The sequence below is a fragment of the Stegodyphus dumicola genome, chromosome 11 (genome assembly GCF_044657685.1).
Source record: "Stegodyphus dumicola isolate Sdum_Otavi_A_Nest chromosome 11, ASM4465768v1".
Lineage (NCBI taxonomy): Eukaryota > Metazoa > Arthropoda > Arachnida > Araneae > Eresidae > Stegodyphus > Stegodyphus dumicola.
In genome coordinates, this window is record NC_140778.1 from 156,406,066 (window position 1) to 156,430,659 (window position 24,594).

The following is a 24,594-nucleotide window of genomic DNA, read 5'->3' on the forward strand; positions in this document are numbered from 1 at the left end:
CAAAGAAAACAAAAATTGTATTATGACTTGAAACGACGGGGAGTAACTTATAAAGTAGGGGATGAAGTACTAAAAATTAAGCATTCACTTTCTTCAGCACCAGAAGATAAAACTGCCAAATTTTTTCCACGCTTTGAAGGACCATATGTTATAGAAAAAATAACTCACGCTGTTGTAGTGTTAAAGGCAAGAAATGGTGAAACCTGTTCCGCAAACATTGACCAGATAAAACCATTCTATGACCGTAATAAAATGCAAATCTTTTCAGATCTTTTGCAGGATCCGGTACGGCAGACACCGCAGGTACAAGTTCCAGAGGTGGGAAAACGACAAGTACAAGGGCAAGCCAATGAGAGACAGAAGCAAGTGAAAAGAAAATTGCCCCGCGGAAAAAATGGAAGGTACAAAGAAAAAGAAGCCGTTCCACCGTCCAAAAAACAGAGTTCACGAACACCCCCAGAATGAAGAAGGGAGAAGGACGACGTATGTGGAAAAGACCGGGAGAAAGGACGGCAACTATAACCCGGCTGTGAAACGGAAGATTGACTCATCCGACAGAACTCTCCGCAGCAAAAGTCGCCGAACTGCGGAAGGGCCATCAGCGGCGGAGGAAAAAGTACAAGAAAAATTTGAACGGCCAACAACGAGGTCCAAGCAGGATCACGACAGAAGTTTCCCGGTTCCACCAAGACCAGCTGCCTTCAAACGGCCAAGACCACAAGCAGAGGACAGAAGGAAGATGTTCAAGGGTGGCCGTAGTGGTGAAAAACGGAAGCTTCCAGAGGAAAGCACTGAAGGGCGAGCCCGTACAAGAAGGAGGATCAACCAAGCTACGGTCTGCAGCACCTTTAAAGACTGGGCCCAGAAAAGGATGTCTGAATATTACAAAGATAAGTAAAATTTTATGTTACTTTACAAACTTAAGTTAATCTTTCATTCTTACTGCAAGTGGCAGATTTCAAGAAGTTTTACCTCATGCGAGGTCTACCTTTATCGCCAAAAGGGCGAGAAATGAGTTGTGACCGATTTTCTTATTATGTTTTTCAATTACTCGCGCGTAAAACTAAAGTTGATGTATAATAGCGTTGTATAAAGACTTAAATATTGTAAAAAGTTATTGTATAAATTTTATTTAAAACATTCTAACAAGAAAGAAGTTTTAGTCTGAAAGACTTTTTGAAATGTAGTATTATTTCAATGTAGAAAGAATTGGCACTTGCTTTGAAAAGAATAGAAGTTAACAATGTACTACTAATGTATGTTTTCAAATGTGTAAAATTAACGGCATCTTGATATGTTCTTGTATACATGTGAACTGTTATTTTGAATGTTTAGAAATAAAGTGATATGGTAAAAGTGAAAGTAATGTTAAAAAATTTGTTATTCGTGTGACTGTAAAGATTAAATCATGGTGAATATGTGTTAAAGGTTGAATGATGTAGTTAGGCTCTCTGACGCTACACTTTAGAGTTAGCCACTTTCAGAATAGTACCTCAGGGTCTAGAGTTGAAATTAGGGTGTGTTAAGAGGTCTCGTATGTTGAATTTTAACACATTAGTGTTTTGATTGTAGGAGGAAGTGTTGAACACATAGACAGAAACACATTCGTGTTTGGTGTTTTTACAACACATGTCAGAGAGCACGGGGAGAGATAATTAAAATAGTCATGAATGAAATAAGAATGTTAAGAAAAGTATATTCTATATGTTATTTGCAATGTCATTCTGTAACATTTCATTAAACTAGTTTTCCTTCCAGATCTCTGGAAGGAACCAGAATTGAATAAAGCTCCTGTTTTGATGCAGTACAGATGAAAAAGAAAAAAGATTGTTGTATATTCCGGGAGCTGCTATTGTAACAAATTTCTTTCTTTTAAAATTTTCTAGTTTCTAGCTAAGTTATGATTGTAAAAGTTTGGCCTCGCGTTAGTTTCTAGAGCTAAAAGTTTTCAACAAGGTCGTTTTAGACCTCAGTTTCAAACTAATTAACTCTGGCGGGAAGTATGTAAGGATCTTAAGTTTTACTAACGTTTATTTTATTTTAAATCTTTACTATCACTTCTTATTTTCTACTTCCGGCCAGAATTATAAGCGTGAAGGAGTTTATGCAAAGTTGTCTGGCGAACGCCAAGTATTTAAGTGTGGCCTTTTTGCCAAGCAGAAGAGAGGAAGCCGTGAGTTCGAAGCAGGCCGCTTACCTTAGAAGTTACGCAGTTGCTACTTTGCCTTCCAGGCCAGAGGTTTTAATCCTCTTGATAAATTAAACGTATTGTAGTGTTCACAGTCTCTGTGCTACATACGCTTTCTGTTATTATAAGGCCAATCTTATTCTAAAGTTAAATTAGAGTTTAGTTTTATTTTGATATCTTTTAAGTTAGACCCCGAGTGGAGGGTCATTGTATTCCGAAGTACGGAAGTCATTGTATATAAAGAAAAAATAAAGGGGTTTGTATACCCTTCGTCTGTATCTTGTCTACTTACTACAATTAGTGAACATAGCTTTAGTAAGCTCTCTGTTCTAGTCAGGTCATTGTATGTTTCCGAAGAAGGTTAGAAGAAACATTGAACCTGATAAAACTTGCATGGGAAACGATATCATAATAATGTAACATGATCAAGAAATTTTATCTAAAAAACTTCAGTCTCTTTACAATCGCATTGCGTTCCCTAAAAATCCTCAAGTCAGGGGCTGAATCATACAAATTTTTCAGCCAAATACAAATGATCGCCAAATACAAAGGGTCGGCAACCCAGAAGAGCTATTTGTCTCCAAACGACATTTTACAGAGTTTTACTATAAACGGGGAATGAACTTTTGAATTGTTGCCAGCAAATATTATCGCACTGTGTTACATTTAAGGAAAATGAAGAATCTGCATGAATGTATGTATGTTTCTCGTATTGTGAAGAAACGACGGTACCTCGACTCATCAAATTTTGAATAACGTAATCCTCCACCCGAACATGGGCCCCTGTATGTCCGTATTTTGAATTTATAATTTGTTTTATTACCTGTTTCACATTTTGTAAAACTTTAACAAATTTTTCATTAACAAACTCACCGATTTCAAAGCCAGCAATAGAAACACTGCGGAAGAAAACCTTTTTATCTCGAGCGTGCGGGAATGTATATCGGAAATTCTAAAGTTATGCTGTTTTTGAATATTTTGTGAAATTACGGTTGAATTGGTTTTTATGTGGTTTAATAACTAAGAACATGGTATTTAATGAATAAAGGTAATACACAAAACATTAAAAAAGCACCTTTGGGCTTATCTGAAAACTTTATCGGAAAATAAATAAATAAAAATAATAATACAAAATCTGAAAACTTTCAATTTTTTTAAAGGCAATCAGATCAGTAAGATTTTCATTGAATTTAGGTATGTCAATCATCCTGATTTTTTCATGATTTTTTATTTTTAAAATCAGTGTTTTCACTTATGCAATATATAAATGAACATTTAATATCGTTAGCTAACATAGAATCGAAGTAAACTTATTCATTTCTGTTATAACTCATCCATTATCAAGTTGCTCATAAAAGCAGTACTGTAAAGAAGTCACTCACCTACAATTTGTAAATGCAAGAACTGGAAATATATTTTACAATACACTGAAATAAATGCTAAAAAGTATTATACCATTTCTAAATACTAAAGAATGGATTATGTTTGGTTCTGATATGAGCTATGAAGTAGATGAAGACAAAACTTCAACTATCGCAATAGGTGGCAGTATTCCTTCACAAGTGTAATCTATGCACCAGGAATATTCAGGTCATCAAAACTGTGGTTATGCAATAAAATGTAAAAAGCAGTTGTCTCATTGTCAACTGCTTCATAACCATCAATAGTAGTCAACAAAGACATTACAAAAAAAACTATTACTTTACACAATTTTTTATTCTTATAACAGTCGTTCAAAAAGCATAAAAGATTTCAGACAAATTCAAGGAAACTTATCTTTAAATACTAATAGTTTGTATTCATACAAAAAATAAACGATTAACTACTAACCTGTTTTTAAGCTACAGTATCAACACTACTATCCCTTTCTGAGACAAACAATTTTATTTACTTTTATGCATACATTATTTTCCTCTAGATTTAATATTTATCTGCAGTTAATTTTCATGAAGTAATACGTAAACATTTAGCTTATACGTATATATATACAGTAACTCAAGGAAGTCTAAATATATAAAAGATATTAAAATGTAAACACAAAATCAATTATTAACAGTATCATGCTTAAAATTTACTATAACGTATTACGATTTTCGTAACTTGATTATCTATCTCTTTTCAAAACACAGTAAACCATAAGAGTAATTGATATCATAGTAATTTATTTTGATATTCGAATAAACATTTTGCAAATAACTTCTACCCCTTTACACAAATTTTCATTTATAACTGTCATTAATGCACATACTAAATAATATTCAGACAGGCAAATTAATGTAAATTTACCTTTCAAAATCAATTGTAAATTTAGACAAAAAGTGAATAGCTACTACGCATTTCTAGGCTACAATATCGTCAAAATGATAAACCATTTCATATTTATTTTCCTATAACAACATTCAAGGTAAACCATTGAAAGGCAAGAATTTAGTATGTAAAATAAAACTCCATGCTACACTGAAATAATCATTAAATAATGCATCATCAATGAAAAGGAATAAAGAATTATTTGCCATTCTTAAATTTCGAGTTCAGGTGAGTCATCGCCGAAGACAAAACTTCAACTGCCAAAGGGGAACGCTCTTTCACAAGAGTAAGCCATGCTTCGGTTGTATTCAGCTCTTTAAAATTGTCGGAAATATAACTAATCGCAGCATTTTTAAGCATACTATCGCTATGCATGTCCCCTAAGATTAATATCTCAACAGCTGTGGAAGTGCTGAGCGACGAAATTATAAACTGGCTACACTTATCTTTCAGCTGCAACACAGCGTACTTGTCCGATGCGGAATATAGGTCTCGTGCCGTGGGATAAGAAAGCTCGTTTATGTGTCCAGTATACATGAACAGGATGAGCTGATTCAACACAAGGGCATCGATGTCGGGTATAATCATTCTGTTCTCTGCTGTCTCATTCATTGGATGTTGCAACATGCTTGCGAAAACTGGAGATCTGGCCGAAAGAACACACTTATGAGCGTGAAATGTTTCTGAGCCACAGATCAGTGTGAAGTCAGAATGGTGATTTTCTTCGTACATTGTTTGCATATCCCGAGATAAGCTTGTTAATGCATTCGTGTCAATCGTTGCTATGGGCTTGCCTCTTACGTCTAAAATATTGAAATCACTCTCAGTTTGCACTTTCTTTTCATTTACATTAGTTTCTTGATCAGATGGTTCCATTTCAGTGACATAAACTGTAATTTTTACAAAACGATCGCGATTAACCATAAGTGTAGCTTGCGGAACGAAAGGAAGGGAAACGAAAGTGTCCAACCTGTCCATAGAAGCTTCGAAATTTATGGGGCCTTGTGAGTTTGTCGATAGATGGCCTCTTAGCATAAGTCGTAGCCCACTCCTTTGTCTGCATAAACTTAAGCGATTTGTAAAAATGCCTCCTGAAACATCTGGACGAAATTCAAGATTCCACTCTCTTGAGGGCCCAAAGCTCTTACTGTGAACCGCTTCACTCCAGGCGAAAGGAACATACCATTTTATATCCAACGTATAAGCACTCATATCTCTTTCTCTTAACTTAAAAGTCTCTAAAATGATATGTAGTTTTTTCCTATATAATTCGATTTCGTCAATTTAATCTAAGCCTATCTTTCAGAAAAAAAATTCTTATGACGAAGAAAAGCGCATCTCAGCAACAACATTATAAGAACTGTGACGATGAGTCTAGTACATAGTTCTTTGTAGAACGGAAATTCACGAGACTAAGATCGCTGCATTATTTTCAACAGTTTATCTCTACATTAAAGTAAAGTCCTCTTTTTAGCATTTATCTGACATCTTATCCAAAGCGATTCAGCGTACCCATGGAAACAACTCGACTGAAGCGAAACGAAACTTTAATATCAGTGATGCACTGAAACAATATATAATTGAAGTGAACTCTTCTTAGAAATACTGGTAACTGCCTGAGAGAACTAGTATTTTTGACAGCAGAAATAAACGTAAGTGGATAAATTTTAATCGAATGTTTTTAGTTCGTCACTGAACTTTTATAAATTACAGTGGAATCCAATCCAATCCACTGGATTTTTCAATTGTGGCAAAGCACACGAGGGCTATCTGCCTAAAGGGAGGAATGCCTTAGTGGAGGACTTTCTAAGGGAAATTGTCTCGTATACACGTTACACGTGGAGAAAACCACGAAAACGCCCATGCAGCCAGCCCGTTCGCTGGATTCGAACCTCGGACCGAACTACCAGTGTTCAGCGTCTTTACCGTTCGGCCGCTGGTGGGCTATAAACTGCAGTAAAGCAGCTTCTTAAAATCAAAAACCCCTGTAACTGACCGCAATAGGAATGAAACTTTGGTATGAAATCTAATCCTTCTAAGATGACCACCTTCGTAGAAGGTTAAATCATTTCGAACTGTAAATGGTCGCTTTGAACTTAGCTTTGCAATTTAAGTATATTTATTTTCTTTAGAAAACATTTAATTTTTTTAATTCCTTTATATGAAAAAATTTGGATTTTTTAATTTTTTAATTATTTATTTATTTATTTTCTTTGGTTCTTTCTTAACACATAGTGAATCATTTCGTAGCAACGTTCCCTGAAAGTCATCTATAGTTGGTTTAAGATGAAAGGTTATTCTAGACGTTGTTAGTAGCTACTTTATTATGGTTGCTACTTAACTGTTGTGGGATTATCACTTAGGAAACGCGGCTTAAATAAGAATGTTTTTAAAGGAATCTGTCATATATTAGTATTTAGAACAAGATGTGCTGGCCGACGTCTTTCATTTCTTGGTTGGTTTATTTAACACTAGAAGTGCCATTGGGGTCATTTTGACCTTTTTTTCCAATTTTCCGCGTTTTTTTTAACATACAGCTGAGCTTCAAAGCTGATATTTTTTTACTTTTCCTAAAATGTCTCCAAGTATACTATGCCAATTTTTCATATTTCTACGTTAATTATTTAAATAAATAATCGCAGATATACCTAAAACAGCCAACTGGGGTCATTTTGACCCTCATAAGAAAAACGACATATTTTTAAGCGAATGTCCGTTTTCAAATTCCCGATGCCACGTTTTCGTTTTCTGCGCATTGGGAAACACGCAGTTCTTAACGCGATGACTCAGGGGAGAAAAGTAAAATCCAGAACGGAGCATATTCTCTCTCCATTGCAATGCCAAGAGGAAGAGGATTGAGTACACAAGAGTGCCTTACCCTCCTTGAACAGTTGGAATCAGATATAAGTGGTGATGAAGATTTTAACGTTGATGTAAACTTACAGAATGCGTCGCTCTCTGAAAGCAGTGATAGTGACATCGAGGACAATTCTGGAAGTGTAATCCCTATGCAGGAAGCCGGAAGCTCACGTGGACGCGGACGTGGTCGTGGTCAAGGAAGAGACGACAACGTTGCTGGAGCAGTAATGAGAAGTATACGTCATCCAGCGGTATTCTCTGGACCCCTATGGACCTTAGCAGCACCGCTTCCACTTCAGGTCGCACGCCAGCTCGAAATATTGTAACCACTGCAAGTGGACCAACGTCGTTTGCTCATCGCAATATAGGAACAAATCCTGCTTCAGCGTGGCGTTTGATGGTGAGTGAATCAATGGTGAAGCACATTCAATCATGTACAGTTGCTGAGGCACGACGCCAACTTAAAGATGGTAGTAATTGACATGTTACTCTGGAAGAACTTGATGCCTTTTTTGCCTTCCTGTATGCCCGTGGAGCACTAGGTCGTTCAAAACTTTGTGCAGATGATTTGTGGAACAAGAATTGGGGACCACCTGTGTTCAAAGAAACAATGTCACGCAATCTGTTCCGTGAAATAATGCGGTATCTCAGATTCGATGAAGCACCAGAGCTGATCGTCTCGCCACTAACAAATTTGCTCTCGCTTCTGAAACCTGGTACAAGCTAATGGAAAACTGTTATTTATGCTATAATCCTGAACCAGAAATAACCGTTGATGAACAATTGTTACCTTGTAAATCAAGATGTAGATTTATCCAGCACATGGCGAATAAACCGGACACGTTTGGCTTCAAATTCTGGCTAGCAATTGATGTAAAATCCAAATATGTTTTGAATGGTTATCCTTATCTGGGCAAGAATGAAGAACGACCAACTAATTTACAACTTGGGGAAAGTGTAGTTCTCAAATTACTGCAACCACATCTAAACTCCGGACTCAATGTCACAACTGACAATTTTTTTACTTCTGTGAAACTTGCAGATGAACTTTCTGCGAAAAAAAACCACAATTGTCGGGACGATGCGTCTGAATAAGCGAGAATTACCCCTATTGCTCGTGACACTTCTTCGGCACGATATTCATCTTTTGCACTGAAAAATGGTGACAAAACACTCACAATGTATAGGTTCAAGAGCAAAAAGAATGTCGTGATTCTGAGCACGATGCACAGTAATGTGTTTGTTGACGACAGCATAAAGAAAAAACCGAACACTGTCACTTACTACAACAGTACAAAATGTGGCGTTGATGTCGCAGATCAGATGCTGAGGAAATATAGTACAAGTAGTGGAAGTCGCAGGTGGCCTGTACATGTTTTTTACAACGCCCTTGACTTTGCTACACTCAATGTTTGGATTATATTCAAAGAATCCTTGGGCACCTCTATTTCCCGTCGAGAATTTATTCTTGCACTCGCGGAAGAACTATGAGTTGGTGCACTACGCAACAGATGCCCCCCGATTGTTCAAATACAGACACTTAAACGAAAGAACTGTGCATTTCAAAGTTGCAAGGGACAAAACAAGACTGTTGTCAGCTGTGAGGGATGGCAGAAACCAATTTGTGGTAAATGTGTTGCTATCACTGTCAAGCGTTCATATTGTATCATCTGCGGTAATGTATAACAAATTTTGGAAAAAATTGTGTGTTTATTCCCAATTTATGTTTTTTTGTAATTTTTTGCATATGTTCTATTTTCCACTTTTTGCATTTGTATCTTTTGCTTGTTTTTCATAGATTTTGTTTTTGTTTTTGTAATCTTACATTGAAAGATACTGTGTGCTAATTTGCACTAATTGCGCGAAAAAAAATTCTAAAGTATAAAAAATAAATAAAAACCTCTAAAAACTCTTTTATGTGGTCATTTCAGCATCATTTCAATCATTTACTGTGTTTCTACTTACATTTCTTATGAGGGTCAAATTGACCCCCGATGGCGGTTTTCGGTTAGTCTGAAATTCGGCTGTTCTAGTGTTATGACAAAGCCCTCAAGGGCTATCTGCCTAAGGGAAAGGACGTCTTCGTAGATAATGTTTTAAGGGAAAAATCTGGTTCATATACAAGTTAAACATGGAAAAAAGACGAAAACGCTCATGCAACCAGCCCATTCGCCAGAATTCGAACCTCATACCAAACTATCAGTGTTCAGCGAACTTGTATTTCTTAGAGTCGTGCTTTTGCTAAGTGTTTCTTAATTTTCAGAATATCTTAATTTCCACATGCCAGAAATCTAAAACCAAATTATATTAATATTTATGAGATTTTACTTTGGCGCTCTGTGTCCTCAGAATTTTTAACAATATTTAGACTATTATTTGCCAATGAAAATTTTTAATTAAAATTTAATAAAATAAAATCTTTATCTGACTGACATTAGAGTAGGGTATTTTCAAGAACAAAAACTGCACATATTGCACTTTATTACTATTTACGTTTTCCCCCTTAAGCCATTTCACGGCAGGGACGGATGCCTTCGTGGAGGACTTTCTAAGGAAACCTGGCTCGTATTAGCAAGTTACACATGAGGAAACCCACAAAAACGCCCACGAAGGCAGCCCGTTCTCAGGATTCGAACAACAAGACCGAATTACCAGTGTTGAGGGACATTACGTCTAGGCCACTGGTTGGTCACTTATTGTACACTTACTTTTATTTTCAATGAATCAAACGTTTCTAGTGCAATTTTTATGTATTTAAATGACCAGTTGTTTGGAATAAGAAACCATTATTGTTGAAACATTATATGAATCATTTTAAGTATTTAATAAACTTGTAATTTTGAGTCTCAATCATAAATAAAAATTAATAACCGAGTTCGCTTCTTGCATAGTCATTTTTTAATTAAACTGATCAGAAAGAATTGTTTTTCAATAAAATGAACCTATTTATCTCTGCTACGCATTGAACTAAAAGTATGTAAGATATTTTGAAAAAAAGGTATTTTTAAAGAAGGCATACTGATTTCCATTTAAAATCGAACAAAAATATCATTTTGTTTTTAGTAAATTTACAGATATTATGCATTTTATTTATCTGTCATTAACTGTAGTTTTAGTTTCTCAGTTCATATTAATTAACAAATATATGCCATGAAATAGCTGAATGATCGTGAGATGTAACGTTAGGTAAATGTAGAATAACGTTTTTCCAGCTACACCACTGTAAACAAATAATATACTATTTTCTTATATAAATCCTTTACCACACCAACCACTCGCATGGTAAAACATTTCCTTCAGCTTACATTTTACAGGGAAAAAGAAAACGGCTTGACTATCTCTTTTCCACATCATAAAAATCTCTGCAATGTTCATTAGTGCATCTGCATGCAAAAGGGAGAAAATCATGTAAATTCATAACCTTATGCAGGAAGTCATTTTTCACATTTTAATATTTACGCTTAATTTGTATGTTGCGTGTGATTCATAGTATGCATTTATAGCTGTATATATTGAATCACATGATTTTTTAAGTAAATGGTTTGCTCAAACTCGTTGTTGTTCTTTTTTTTTTATTTCCTTGTACGAAGTAAAAAGGAAGTATTGAAATCGCGAAAAGTTTCAGGCAACATATTTCAACGAAAATATCCATTTTGACCGCTATCGAATGCAATTTAACGATGTTTTTGCGTGATATCTGTGCGTAAGGACAGAATAAAAGACACCTTTCTTCCAAAAAATTTATAAAAGTGCTTTAAAATTAATTCTGAAGAGAATTTTTCGTGGCGTCTGTACGAACGTATGTACGTACGTACGTACGTACGTACCTTGCATAACTCAAAAACGAGTAGCCTCAGAGCCTTGTATATAGAACTGCTATAACATTTAGATGTGAACCTCGTATTTTGGTTGCAATCGGCCGTACCAAACGTATATAAATATATTTATATATATATCCACTCTGTTACCCGGCTCAGTGATCTCAGTATCTTTACTCTTATATGTTTGTAAATTGTACAATTTTTGCTTTAAAAATGATTGAATTATGTTGTTTTTATCTTCCGGTTAAGGTTTTTTGGCTTTCTTAATTCTGGAAGCAATATTCGTACAATTATCAACAATTTAAAAGCTGCTTAAGTGTGGTTAAGTTTTAAATAACATGGTGGACATATTTGTTTACATTTGAAACAGCAGAATTGTAGATTTGTTGCCAATCTAGAGAGACTAAGCTTCGCAACACAAAAATAACGCCTTCATTTATTATTGGGAGTTAAATCATGCTTAAATTTCTGGAAATTTTTCGAGGATATAAGTGTTTAAGATTTACTTCGTAATTTTTAATGCAAATATTTTGAGGTTTTATGTATTTTTGCCTTGTCGCGAAGTGAGAGCTGAATTAATTGAATGAGAAATACTGAATCGTCTGTGAAAAACTGTTTCTTTTCTGTTTTGTTTGCTTAATTTCTTTCATACATCGTTTAGCTTTATTATAGTATTTGAATAGAACATGTGGCAACAATAATTCTTCAAATGATATACATTTTGTGCATTCGGAGTGTCGTTATAGTAAACAAATATAGTGAATTTTAAAGAGTGCATTTATTCTACTGTGGTTTATGCGCTGTCGACGAAGTAGATTTAATTCAATCCAATCAATTTAAATGAAATTCAAGAAAAAATGCGTATAATTTAATATTCCGTACAAGGAAGTCATGTGGTGTACACATCAGATTTTTTCATTTTATTGTTGCAACATGCTTAATTTTCATATAAGTGTTGTGGCCATAATGCGGATATATTTGGCGATGTATATACTCTTATTCATTTTACATGCAGTCCTTATTATACTGTATATTCTTCTTATTCACTTTAATAATATTCAATATTCGGGTGATTCCGTGACACAATTATTTTAATGCATGTTAAACTTTAATGCATATTTAACACTGAAATCATATTATATAACTCGATATAAATCGTCAAAATTTTTGGTATGTAAGATACACAATCAAGTCAAATAGACTCACGTTTTATGAATTTTTATGATTGCAAATGAATTATAATTTTACATGCACTGTACTGAGCGTAATGTGGAGATTTTTTACGATAGAGTTATTGCCATTATGAAAACTTGAAAATATGCAAATATTAATTAGGCAAAATGTGATATAAATCTTAGAATGAAAGCAATAACATCTTTCATTACCTAAATACATTTTACAAATGACTGCTGGAGAAGATGATATTTCTTCTAGAAATCTTTGTAGCTCAAATACTGAATTTTAAAAAAATAATAAATTAAAAATTGTATAAGCTTTCAGATTTTAAATTACGCCCAAAGGGGCGTTTTTTCACGAAGGATTGAAAATGGGATTACAAAAGTGATACAGACATTCAAAGCCATTCGACACAAAATACCATTACACATTATAAAGTTCTGCGTTGGTACTCTACCAGCATAATACCAGAAAGAAATGTAAGGAAACATCACGCATATAATATCCTTGCTTGAAGATGCACGCGTTGTTAATATTAAAGGAATGCTTTGAAATTCGTTGAGTTTGTTAATAAAAAATTTGTTAAAATTTTACAAATTATGAAAAATATAATTAAACATATTCCAAATTTGTGTTTCCAGATGCCGATGTTCGATCCAAGGACTATTATAAAAAATTTGGTGTGTTTTCAGATTTTTATCTTGAAACAAGAAAAATGCGACGTATGCGACAGACATACATACGTACATAAGTACAGATATAAGAAAGAAATCTCTTCTGAATCAATCTGAATTCATTTTACAATCTTTTTTGGTAAAAACGGTCTTTTATTGTGTCCGTAAGTACAGATGTCACACAAAAACATCATTCAAATGGTTTCGAAAGCGGTCGAAATGGATATTTTCGTTGAAATACGATGCCCGTTATGTTTCGCGATTACTATACTTATTTACTTCGCACAACGAAGTAAAACGGTCAGTAATTAAATAATAAAACTTTGAAAATGATTTCCTAATTATTGTCGTAACCTTGCGAATTATAGCTAATAACGATCTTAACTGAATGATATACATTTTGCAGATATTTTCAATCATATTTTCCATATGTCTGACTTTATAGATGTCTGACTTTTTACGATGCAAATTTACACAGTGCATCAACAAAGTGTTAAAACTTAACTCATAAAAAGCCAGATATTTAGTTTATATGTGTTTATACTGAAGTATATGCTAAAACCTTCACTGAAAATAACGATTAATGATTATCTTTGCTGAATTATTTAATAATAATAGTTTTTTGCTGATAACTACTGATACATCCTTACTGATTGATTTTCTGGTTTATAGATATTTTCAGTTTTAGCAAATAAGCTTTTGCTAATGGAGCTTTTAAGATACTAATATGCTAATAGAACTTTTAAGATACGAAAAGCAACTACAGATTATTTCGAATTTTTATTTATAAAATCAGATTTCAGTAATACAATTGAATTACTGCTAAAGCTTTACTAATTAGAGACGATAAATATTACTTCGGGAATTATTTGTATTCCGTATTAGTGATGTACTGTGATACTCTATTAACATAGTAATGAACCACCTTTACCCAAAGAGTTACGTTTTTAAGAATGTTTTCAATCTTACTCCCTAGAATTTTGATTTGATTGTAAAGTTTTAGGCTTATTTAAATAATATTTATAATTATTTGAATAATTGACTAAACATGATACAAGTTTAATTACTTATAAAGAAAAATATTTATGACTGCATAGATTTTTAGATATATTCATTTTTAAAGACATAGATGTTTTACTAACGCAGATGTAAGCTTTTTGAATATTATTTTACTGCCTGTAATATTATTTGTCTGAATTGCTGAAATGCAATCAAAATGGTGCTTTTAAGTAAGATTTTGCTCTAAGAAAGAGAATAAACTTCAAAGAACTCTAAATCTGCTGAGTGAGGGATTTTTATTTTCACTTACGTTTTTATTTTATTACCTTAGGCACTACACGAAAAGAGAGGGATTCTCCGGGGAGGTCGTTTTAAGAAGATTCTTCGAGTTAAAATAATGAATCGTCAGGATATTAATTTTACAAAGAACATTTTATGACATTTTTCAGGTTAAAATTGTATTTGTAAAAAGCACTCATTTCTGCATCCACATGTTTCAACAAAATAATACAGTTTCTTATTCCAGAAACACTGCTATTGAATATTTTCAAGAAACTAAAATATCTGTAACATATGTAAGAGACGCTATAACATTTATCAAGTCACTGCAAGAAGTCAAGTACTTAAAATTGAAAAAGTGAAGTGAAACAACATTCATCCTTATATTAGTTATGGTTTGGTTCAGCAGGATTTCAAAAGCCATTGTAAACGATCTCTCTGCTTTCAAGTGCAAAATCATTCTATTCATAATATATATATATTACACTATACTAAGAAAACATATACATTATAGTGCACTAATACGACTATTTTGCACATCATCCTTTATTAACAATCAATTATTAAGTGAAAGAACAATAAACTGGAACAAGAATAATGAAAAGCATGCAATTAAAAAACATTCTCTGTATAAAACAAATATACAAAATTACATAAATTCTAATTTTAGTAACTTTTATGCATGCTTTATTTTCCTGTGGTATTAAAGTTTATCTGCTGCAGTTAAATTTCATGAAGTATTTATAACCCAAACATTTAGCATACATATATAGGTCTTTTTTCGTTTGTTCTTACAACTTAACTTTAAATTATATATAAACACATACATATACATTAACCAAACATAACCGGAAAAGAATGCCAAAATCTAAAAGATATTAGAATGTAAATACAGAACCAATTATTAATAATATCATTATGCTTATAATTTAGTATAATGTATTAGGGTTTTCGTAACTTTAAAACTAAATCAATATAATTATTCAGCCATCCCTTTCCAAATGAATGTGGAGTAAACCGTAAGAGTAATTGATGTCATAGTAATTTATTTTGATATTCGAATAAAAACTTTGCAAATATCTTCTATCCCTTTACCCAGATCTTCATTCATAACTTATCAATGCACACACTAAATAATATTGCAACATGCAAAATTAATATAAATTTACTTTTGAAAATCAATTGTAAATCTAAAATATAAATGAATAGCTACTAACCATTTCTATGCTACAATATTGTCAAAATGATAAATATTTCATATTTGTTTATATACGACAATATTCAAGATAAACCACTGAAAGGCAAGAATTTAGTATCCAAAACAAAACTCCATGCTACACTGAACTAATCATTATATAATGTATCATCAGTTAAAAGGAATAATGAATTATTTTCCATTCTTAAATTTCGATTTCAGGTGAGTCATCGCCGAAGACAAAACTTCAACTGCCAAAGGGGAACGCTCTTTCACAAGAGTAAGCCATGCTTCGGTAGTATTCAGCTCATCAAAATTGTCGGAAATATAACTAATGGCAGCATTTTTGAGCATAATATCGTTATGCATGTCCCCTAAAATTAATATCTCAACAGCTGTGGAAGTGCAGAGAGACGAAATTATAAACTGGCTACACTTATCTTTCAGCTGCAACACAGCGTACTTGTCGGATGCGGAATATAGGTCTCGTGCCATGGGATAAGAAAGCTCGGTTATGAGTCCACTATACATAAATGATACCAGCTGATCCAACACAACGGCATCGATGTCGGGTATAATCATGCTGTTCTCTGCTGTCTCATTCATTGGATGTTGCAACATGCTTGCGAAAACTGGAGATCTGGCCGAAAGAACACACTTATGAACGTGAAATTTTTCTGAGCCACACATTAGTGTGTAGTCTGAATGGTGATTTTCTTCGTACATTGTTTGCATATCCCGAGATAAGCTGGTTAAAGAATTCGTGTCAATTGTTGCTATGGGCTTGCCTTTTACATTTAAAATATCGAAATCACTATAAGTTTGCACTTCCTTTTCATTTATATTCGTTTTTTCATCAGAAGGTTCCATTTCAGTTACCTGAAAATGAATTTCTACAGAATTACGTGCGTGAAAATCATCTAAATTAGGATAAATTGGAAGGAATATGAAAGGGCATAGCTTGTCCATAGAAGCTTCAAAGATTCTTTGGGGTTCTTCATTTATGATTAGATAGCCTTTTAGCTTAAGTGGTAGCCCAGGATATCGTCTCCGTAGACATAAACGGTCCCTTATTTCTTCACCATCTAGACAAATGGTAAGATGCCACTCATTTGATGGCCCAAACTTTCTACTGGATTTCTCGGAGAACCGGCCACAGCCAGGTAACCAAGTAAAATTTAATTGATATTGCCTCATGCCAAATTTTTAACTTAGAAGACTCTAAAATGCTCTATAGGTTTTCCCTATATCAATCGTTTTCGTGAATTTAATCAAAGTCTCTTTAGCAGAAATGAATTCACATGACGAGGAACGGTAGATCTCGGCAACCATACTATAAGAACTGCAGTGATGAATTTAATACATATATTTTGTTGAACGTAAATCTTCGAGACTCATATCACTTCAGCAACAGCTTTCAAAATTCACGGAAAGTGCTGTTTTTATCACTTATCAGACGTCTTATCCAAAGCTATTCAGCGTACCCATGGAAACATATCTAGTAAAACGAAACGAAACTTCAGTATCAGTGATAAACTGAAGTAGTGAGGATATGTATCTTATATTAATAAATAGACTTAAATATTCTTTACCGCAAATACATATTTTTTTCCTCTGTGTAATGGATTTTATTTAAATACTTTACTGTACACGCAACACTGCAAAATATGCTCTTCAACGGCACGTAATTTTTAAAAGCTTTTGAATAACTTTGTTTATATAAGCAGAGAACGTCGCGGAAATTTTTAACAAACCTTTTATAATTTAGCGTTTATTAACAAGGTCAATCATTAATACATCACAAAAGAATTTCTTATTCATTTTATTATTACTTTGAAAAATTAATTTATTTAGAACGATTAATTATTCAGTTATGGAAAACACACGAGGGCTATCTGCCTAAAGGGAGGGATGCCTTCGTGGAGGACTTTCTAAAGAAAACTGGCTCGTATATACGTTACACATACGAAAAACCACGAAAACTCCCATGCAGTCAGTCCGTTCGCGAGATTCGAATGTCGGTCCGAACTACCAGTGTTCAGCGCCTTTACCGCTCGGCTGCTGGTGGAATCTTATTTAAAACCTCTTATTCTTTATATATATACATAATAATATTATTATGTAAGCAAAACGAAAACCAAAGACAAAAATAAATTAAAATAAAATAGAAAACCAATGCATAATAGTATTATGTTTAAAATATAGTAAAATATTATGTTTTTCATCGTTATGTGAATTTAAATAATGTACTATAAATAACGCAAATTATTATGACAAATTATATCTTTTCAAATGATTGAATAGTAAACCTTTAGAGTAACATATCTCAGCAATTTTAAGTTGATTTTTTAACGAAAATTGTACAAAATTCTTCAATCCATTAATGCAATATCTTATTTGTAAGATCCATTAAATAACATGCTAAATAATATTGAAAGTTTCATGCAAATTAAAAAAAAATTATTTTCTGAAAATCAATAGTTCATTTATAAAAATGTATCAACAGTTTTTTACATAAAAACTAAATGTATAACTACGAACCATTTTAGGGAATAATATTGCAAGATGACTCTTTTGTTCTTTAAGATAAACCATTACATGTATTTTGGACATGTTAAAGTATTCAATAGAAAGCACTGGAGAGCAAAATTGTAGTATATAGAATAGCATTCAACAGCACACTGAATGAATTATTAAAAAGCCTTAATTAATTATTACGTAAACAATTAATTAGATTCTGTTCTGAAATTCGGATTTGGCTTGAGTCACTGCCGAAGATAAAACTTCAATTGCCAAAGGCGAACGCTCTTTTACAAGCGTAAGCCATGCTTCGGTAGTATTCAGCTCATCAAAATTGAAGGAAATATAACTAATGGCAGCATTTTTGAGTATAATATCGTTATGCATGTCCCCTAAAATTAATACCTCAACAGCTGTCGAAGTACAGAGCGACGAAATTAGAAACCCGCTGCACTTATCTTTCAGCTGTAGAACAGCGTACTGGTCAGATGCAGAATACAGGTCTCGTGCCATGGGATACGAAAGCTCGTTTATGCGTCCAGTATTCATGAAGAGGACAAGCTGATCCAACACAAGGGCATCGATGTTGGGGATAATCATTCTCTTTTCTGCTGTTTCAGTCATAGCATGTTGGAACATGCTTGCAAAAACTGGAGATCTGGCTGAAAGAATGCACTTATGAACTTGAATCTTGTTGGAGCCACAGATTAGTGTGAAGTCGGATTGATGTCTTTTTTGGTACATTGTCTGCATATCCCGTGATAAAAGGGATAAAGAGGTCACATCAGGCATCGTGGGGAGTTTGTCTGATTCATCTAGCATATCGAAATCGGTATCAGTTTGCCCAACTTTTACATTTACATCAGTTTCTTCCTCGGAAGATTTCCTTTCGGTCACTTGGAAATCAATTGTAACATAAGAATCTCTCTGAATCACAAGCCTATTATAAAGTATTGGAAGAAAAACGAAAGTGCTTAGCTGGTCCATAGAAGCTTCGAAATTTATGAAGCCTTGTGATTTTGTAATTAGGTAACCTTCTAACTGGATTTTTAACCCACCCCTTTGTCTGCATAGACATAAGCGTTTTCTTCGCTGGCTTAGTGTCGCATCCGGACGAAAGGAAAGATTCCACGCATTTGAGGGCCCAAATTTGCTGCTGAATTCCAATCCTTCCCAGCCAAAAGGTACGTACCAATGAAAATGCAAGTTATAATTCCTCATTCCTATTTCACACAACTTACAAGTCTAAAATGAGATGCAAGAAGTCAAAGTCAACAGAAACTCCCGTTTTTGTTATTTATCAGATATCTTATCTAAAGCTATCCACTGTAACCATGGAAACGAATCTAATAAAGCAAAACGACATTATCACAATCATTTCGGTATCAGTGATAAACTAAATTAGTAATGAAATATACCTTATATTAAAAAAGTCATAAATATTCATTACTGAAAATACATGATTGTTGAAATATTTTTCTGCATAATGAATTTAATTAATTTTCCTACTATTCACGCAGCAATAATAAAATGAAATCTTTAACTGCTGATAATTTCTGAAGCACTCTTACATACGTACTTTAGCTAAGTAAAAAAATATTGGATTGTTTTAAAGTACCTCATGTATAATTTATATTTAATTAAATCAATGAGTCATTAACATAGCATAAAAGAATTTCTTAGAAATTTTATTTACCTTTTTTCATACTTATTACCATTAAAAATAAATTTAATTAGACGAAAAACATACAGTAACCATAATTTATGAAATTTTGCATGCAAAATTTTCTTACCTATAAGGTTCTTATATATCTATGCACATATTTCATCAAAATAAAATAATTTTTCTTTTATTGCATGCTTTTTTTAACGCAACTTCTCAATTTCTGTGTTAATCTCTGGGATACTTATTTATAATTGTACGCTGAAAAATAAACGAAACGAAATTTGCAAAGCCTTCTCATAATTGTGTTTAAATGTTTATTTTAAATTATTCAAGACTCAAAGCTAAATTGATAATGCCTTTCGATATGAACATTTTTCCCAAGTAGCACATGACATAGCAAAGACGTTACCACAACCACTTTGCAACCTCTCGGACTAGTTTGCAACGTCTTTGCTACATCATGTGCTACTTGCATATGATAATCAATTTTAAAAAAATGTGTTAAATATTTTAGGAATTTTAATTCATTCATTAAGCCATTGTAGCTTTGGGAAATGCAGAAGAAAGGCACGCACATTCAAATTTTTATTTTAAGCAACACACAATATTAGATTAGATACAACTTCATGCATTATGTATTTCGAAAGCAAATGAAAAGTGCAAAATATTCTACCGCCAATATATTTATTATAATTCTTGAGCTAGTGAATTTATTTGTAGAATGTAACACTGTTTAAATATATAATTATTAAAAAAAGAAAATATCACAAATTTTTCAGCTAGTGAATTTATTAAGAATATAACATTGTTTAATTATATAATTATTAAAAAACAAAATATTATAATTTTATTTCTCTAGGATATGAATAACTAATTTATAATAACTGATATAAAGGTAATTGTTATATATTTCATTAGTAAGAAACTGGACATTTTAAAAAAGGACACTTAAAGGTTTAAAATAATATGTTAATTAATTCTGTGAAAGACTTTTTATTTCGAAACAGAAGAAACTTCGACGGGTTTACACATACACGTGCGTCTACTATACGAAAACAACGCATCCACAATTCAAATATCTTCACCGGAATCTTATTCAACTTAAAGTTTGGTTTGGTTTGGTTTATTTGGTAATACCAAACCACCCGAGGGCTGTCCACCTAAAGGTGTGGATACCTTCGTGGAGGACTTTCTAAGGAAAACTAGCTCATATACACGCCACATATAGGAAAATCGCGAAAACGCATATACAGCCAGCTCGATCGCGAGATTCGAACCTCATGCCGAACTACCCAGTGTTCAGCGGCTTTACCGCTCTGCAGCTGATGAGCTCTTTCTCTTAAAACATTCGGGTACAGCCTGCACAAAAAATGCGACAGTTCTATGTCTCCCAATCTACTAGGCTGACTCACAGAATTTAATTTGCATCTTTCATGTCTCTAAAGCGCGAATTCGGATATGAATATTAAATAGACATTGTTGTAAAATAAGCGTTTTAATACAAAATCGAGATTTTTCTGAAAAAACCATAATAATTTTTTTCCACATTTCGATTCTACGAATCAAATTATGCAACAGTTCCAAGTTTTGTAATAATCGCAGGAAGAGTTTCTTAAAAATCAGCTCTCAAAGGTTTAGCTCCTCAATATTAATTGAATTTTGCATATATTTATTAATATCTATTTTTTGACTAAACTTACCTGATTCCCTTTTTCAGAGTCCGAAATTTAGGTTCAATCCAAATCAAATTCGTAGAGATAATCTGATTTATTTTTTAAATTTGTATTTTTTAGTTAATTTTACAAATTTTTCGAAAACATTTTGAATTATAACCTATAAATTTATACCATCATATTAAAGTAGATTCATTTCTTGAAATATCAGCAAAACGTTACACTTTTGTATTAAAAATTTCACAAGATATACGTAATTTTTATATGGTGGCGCGTTCCGAAGTTTGGCATGGTTTTTATAAGCGATAATAACGCTAAATGTGGTTTACGCACTTTGTTAAAGGTTTTTGAAAGAAAAAACCATGGACGTTTTTTTCCGCTGTCGCACAATGAAAGGGAAGGGAAAACTGGAATTCAAAAGACACTGGTAAAGAATGTTTCTTCTTCAAGGTGCACAATTATCCTATTCATAATATATATGCTATTAAACTATACTAAATATATACATACCTTATACGTTACTCATATCCGTTATTAGCACATTATCCATTATTAACAATTTATTCACAAGTGAAAGCAAAATTTATACTTCGGAAAGAACTCATTATTTAAAAAATATAACTAAAAGTGCAAGAGTAATAAAAAAAATTCACTAAATGAAGCAAATTTATAAAAATCCCTATTTTCTAATTTTATTTACTTTTATGCATACTTTATTTTCCTCTGGTTTTAATGTTTATCTGGGGCCTACCAGCGGTCGAGCGGTAAAGTCGCTGAACACTGGTAGTTTGGTCCGACGTTCGAATTCCGCGAAGGGGCTGGCTGCATTTGTGTTTTCGTGGTTTTCCCCATGCGTAAAGTGTATACGAGCCAGTTTCCCTTAGAAAGTCCTCCACGAAGGCATTCCTTCCCTTAGGCACATAGCCCTAGTGTGCTTTGCCTTGATTATATTGCAGTTAATTTTCATTAAAAATTATGAAAACATTCAGCATTTAGCATTATATATATATATACAGCAACCAAACATAAAAGGAAAAGAAAGCCAAAATATAAAGAAATTAAAGTATAAACCCAAAATAAATTGTAAATAGTATCATGCTTAAAATCTCGTATAAATTATTACATATTTCATACCTTTTAATAAGCACCCTTTTTCAAATGAAAGTGCAGTGAAATCTGAGATTAATTAATATCATAGTAATTTATGTTGATTTGCGAGTAAAAGGGGTGCAAAAATTTCTATTCAAAGGGATAGAATAAAGAACGTTTGATTTAAAACTGTCATCATTGCACATACTAAATAATATTGGAAGTTTCAAGCAAATTAATGTAAATTTACTTTTAAAAATCAATTGTAAACTTATATAAAAATAAATGAATAGCTACTAACCATTTCTAGGCTACGATATCGTCAAGATGGTAAACCATTTCATATTTATTTACTATATATGAGAAAATTCAAGATAAACCATTTAAATGCAAGTAATTAGAATGTCGAAAAAAAAACTGCGTACTACACTGAACTAATCATTAAAAATATCATCTCAAGGAAAACAAATAATGAATTATTCTATTCTGAATTTTTATTCTGAATTTTCGATTTCAGTTGAATCATCGCCGAACACAAAACTTCTACTGTCAAAGTAGAACGCTCTTTTACAAGCGTAAGCCATGCTTTGGTAGTATTCAGATCTCCAAAATTGTCAGAAATAAAACTAACAGCACCGCTTTTTATCCGAATATCGTTATGCGTGTTCCCTAATGTTAATATCTCAATAGCTGTCGAAGTGCAGAGTGATGAAATTATAAACTGGCTACACTTATCTTTCAGCTGTAACACAGCGTACTTGTCGGATGCGGAATACAGGTCTCGTGCCATGGGATACGAAAACTCGTTTATGCGTCCAGTATACATGAATAATACGAGCTGATCCAACACATTGCCACGAATATCAGGAATGTTTATTGCGTTGTCTGTCGTTTCAGCCATAGAATGATGGAACATACTTCCAAAAACTGTAGACCTGGCTGAAAAAATGCATTTATGAACTCGAATCTTGCTGGAGCCACAGATTAGTGTGAAGTCGGATTGATGTCTTTTTTGGTAAATTGTCTGCATGTCTCGTGATAAACTGGATAAAGCAAGCACGTTTATTCTATACAGTACACATTCGATACCTTCTTCATCTGAAGCTTTTACTTCAGTAGCGTGAAAGTGAATTTCTACGTAAGGATGTTCACCAATCATAAGCGTAGTATAAGATACTCGAAGACCAATTCTAATGCGTAAATGGCTTAGTTGGTCTGCCAAATTTATGACTTGTGATTTGGTAATCAGTTGACATTTTAGAGTTACATTTGACCTACTCTTTTCTCTGTGTAGACATAAATTTTGAAAGCGCTCCGAAAAGGAAAGATTCCAGTCATCTGAAGCCCCGAATCTTCTAGATACCAGTCTTTCGTTGTTGAAAGAACCGTCCCAGCGAAACACCTATTTCGCGTAACTTACGAGTCTCTGAAATGACACGTAATTTGGATATCGCCAACTTAATCAAAGACTACCTCGCAGAAATATATTCTCACGATCAGGAACTGTACATGGCAGCTATCAGCTTATACGAACTGCGAAAATGAACAAATACAGAGGCTGTTCACACATTTTTTAGACGACGTATATTGTATTCACAAAACTAAATTACATAAAATTCTTGTGTTTTAAATGTTCTATTTGACATCCCTTATTCTGAACTATCTTTCGATTTCCTGGATAATAATGCCTTTTGAAGTGGCAGAAGAAATATTCTATCCCATTCCTCCCGAACAGCTTTCCGGAGTCCTGTTAGGGTTTTGGGACAACGTTTGGATAAAGCAGTTTTTAAAAGTCCGAAAGCACAAAAATCCATAGGTGACAAATCGGGAGATTTAGTAGGGATATCAGTGAAGAATATGGCCTTGACACCAGTTTTTTGTTCCATTCCTTTTAGGAAATTTACAGTGGATTTTGATGTGTGACTGCTAGCTTTGTCCTAATGGAGTCTCACAGATTAATGGCACTGTGGGTAAAGCGATGGTATTTCATTCAGAAACATAGGCGATAAAATATGTTCCTGGTAGTATTTTGGAGTTAATCTTGATATTTCTTTGCACTCTTTTTTTTTTAACTTGCCATTATAAGAAAAACCAGCAACAATCATGAATCCCTTAGAAAAATTTTCTTTCGATTCTTTGAACCATGTA

The 24,594-nt window shown here is 33.2% G+C and overlaps 3 protein-coding genes across 3 annotated transcripts in view; all 3 read right to left on the reverse strand.

The window, feature by feature from the left end:
- Positions 1-24,594, reverse strand: part of LOC118195316 (monocarboxylate transporter 10-like) — a 587,842-nt gene that overhangs the window by 265,240 nt on the left and 298,008 nt on the right. The gene's annotated exons all lie outside the window — the stretch shown is intronic.
- On the reverse strand, positions 3,881-7,136 carry LOC146994450 (uncharacterized). Its single transcript, XM_085827340.1, has one exon. The coding sequence runs from the start codon at positions 5,705-5,707 to the stop codon at positions 4,694-4,696; it is 1,014 nt and encodes a 337-aa protein (XP_085683466.1). The 5' UTR covers positions 5,708-7,136; the 3' UTR covers positions 3,881-4,693.
- Positions 14,832-16,909, reverse strand: LOC146994451 (uncharacterized). Its single transcript, XM_085827341.1, has one exon. It carries the CDS (start codon positions 16,693-16,695, stop codon positions 15,691-15,693), a length of 1,005 nt encoding a protein of 334 aa, XP_085683467.1. The 5' UTR covers positions 16,696-16,909; the 3' UTR covers positions 14,832-15,690.

Excerpts from the sequence above, each read along its gene's own strand:
- LOC146994450 (XM_085827340.1), bottom strand. The coding sequence starts at position 5,707 with ATGAGTGCTTATACGTTGGATATAAAATGGTATGTTCCTTTCGCCTGG.
- LOC146994451 (XM_085827341.1), bottom strand. The coding sequence starts at position 16,695 with ATGAGGCAATATCAATTAAATTTTACTTGGTTACCTGGCTGTGGCCGG.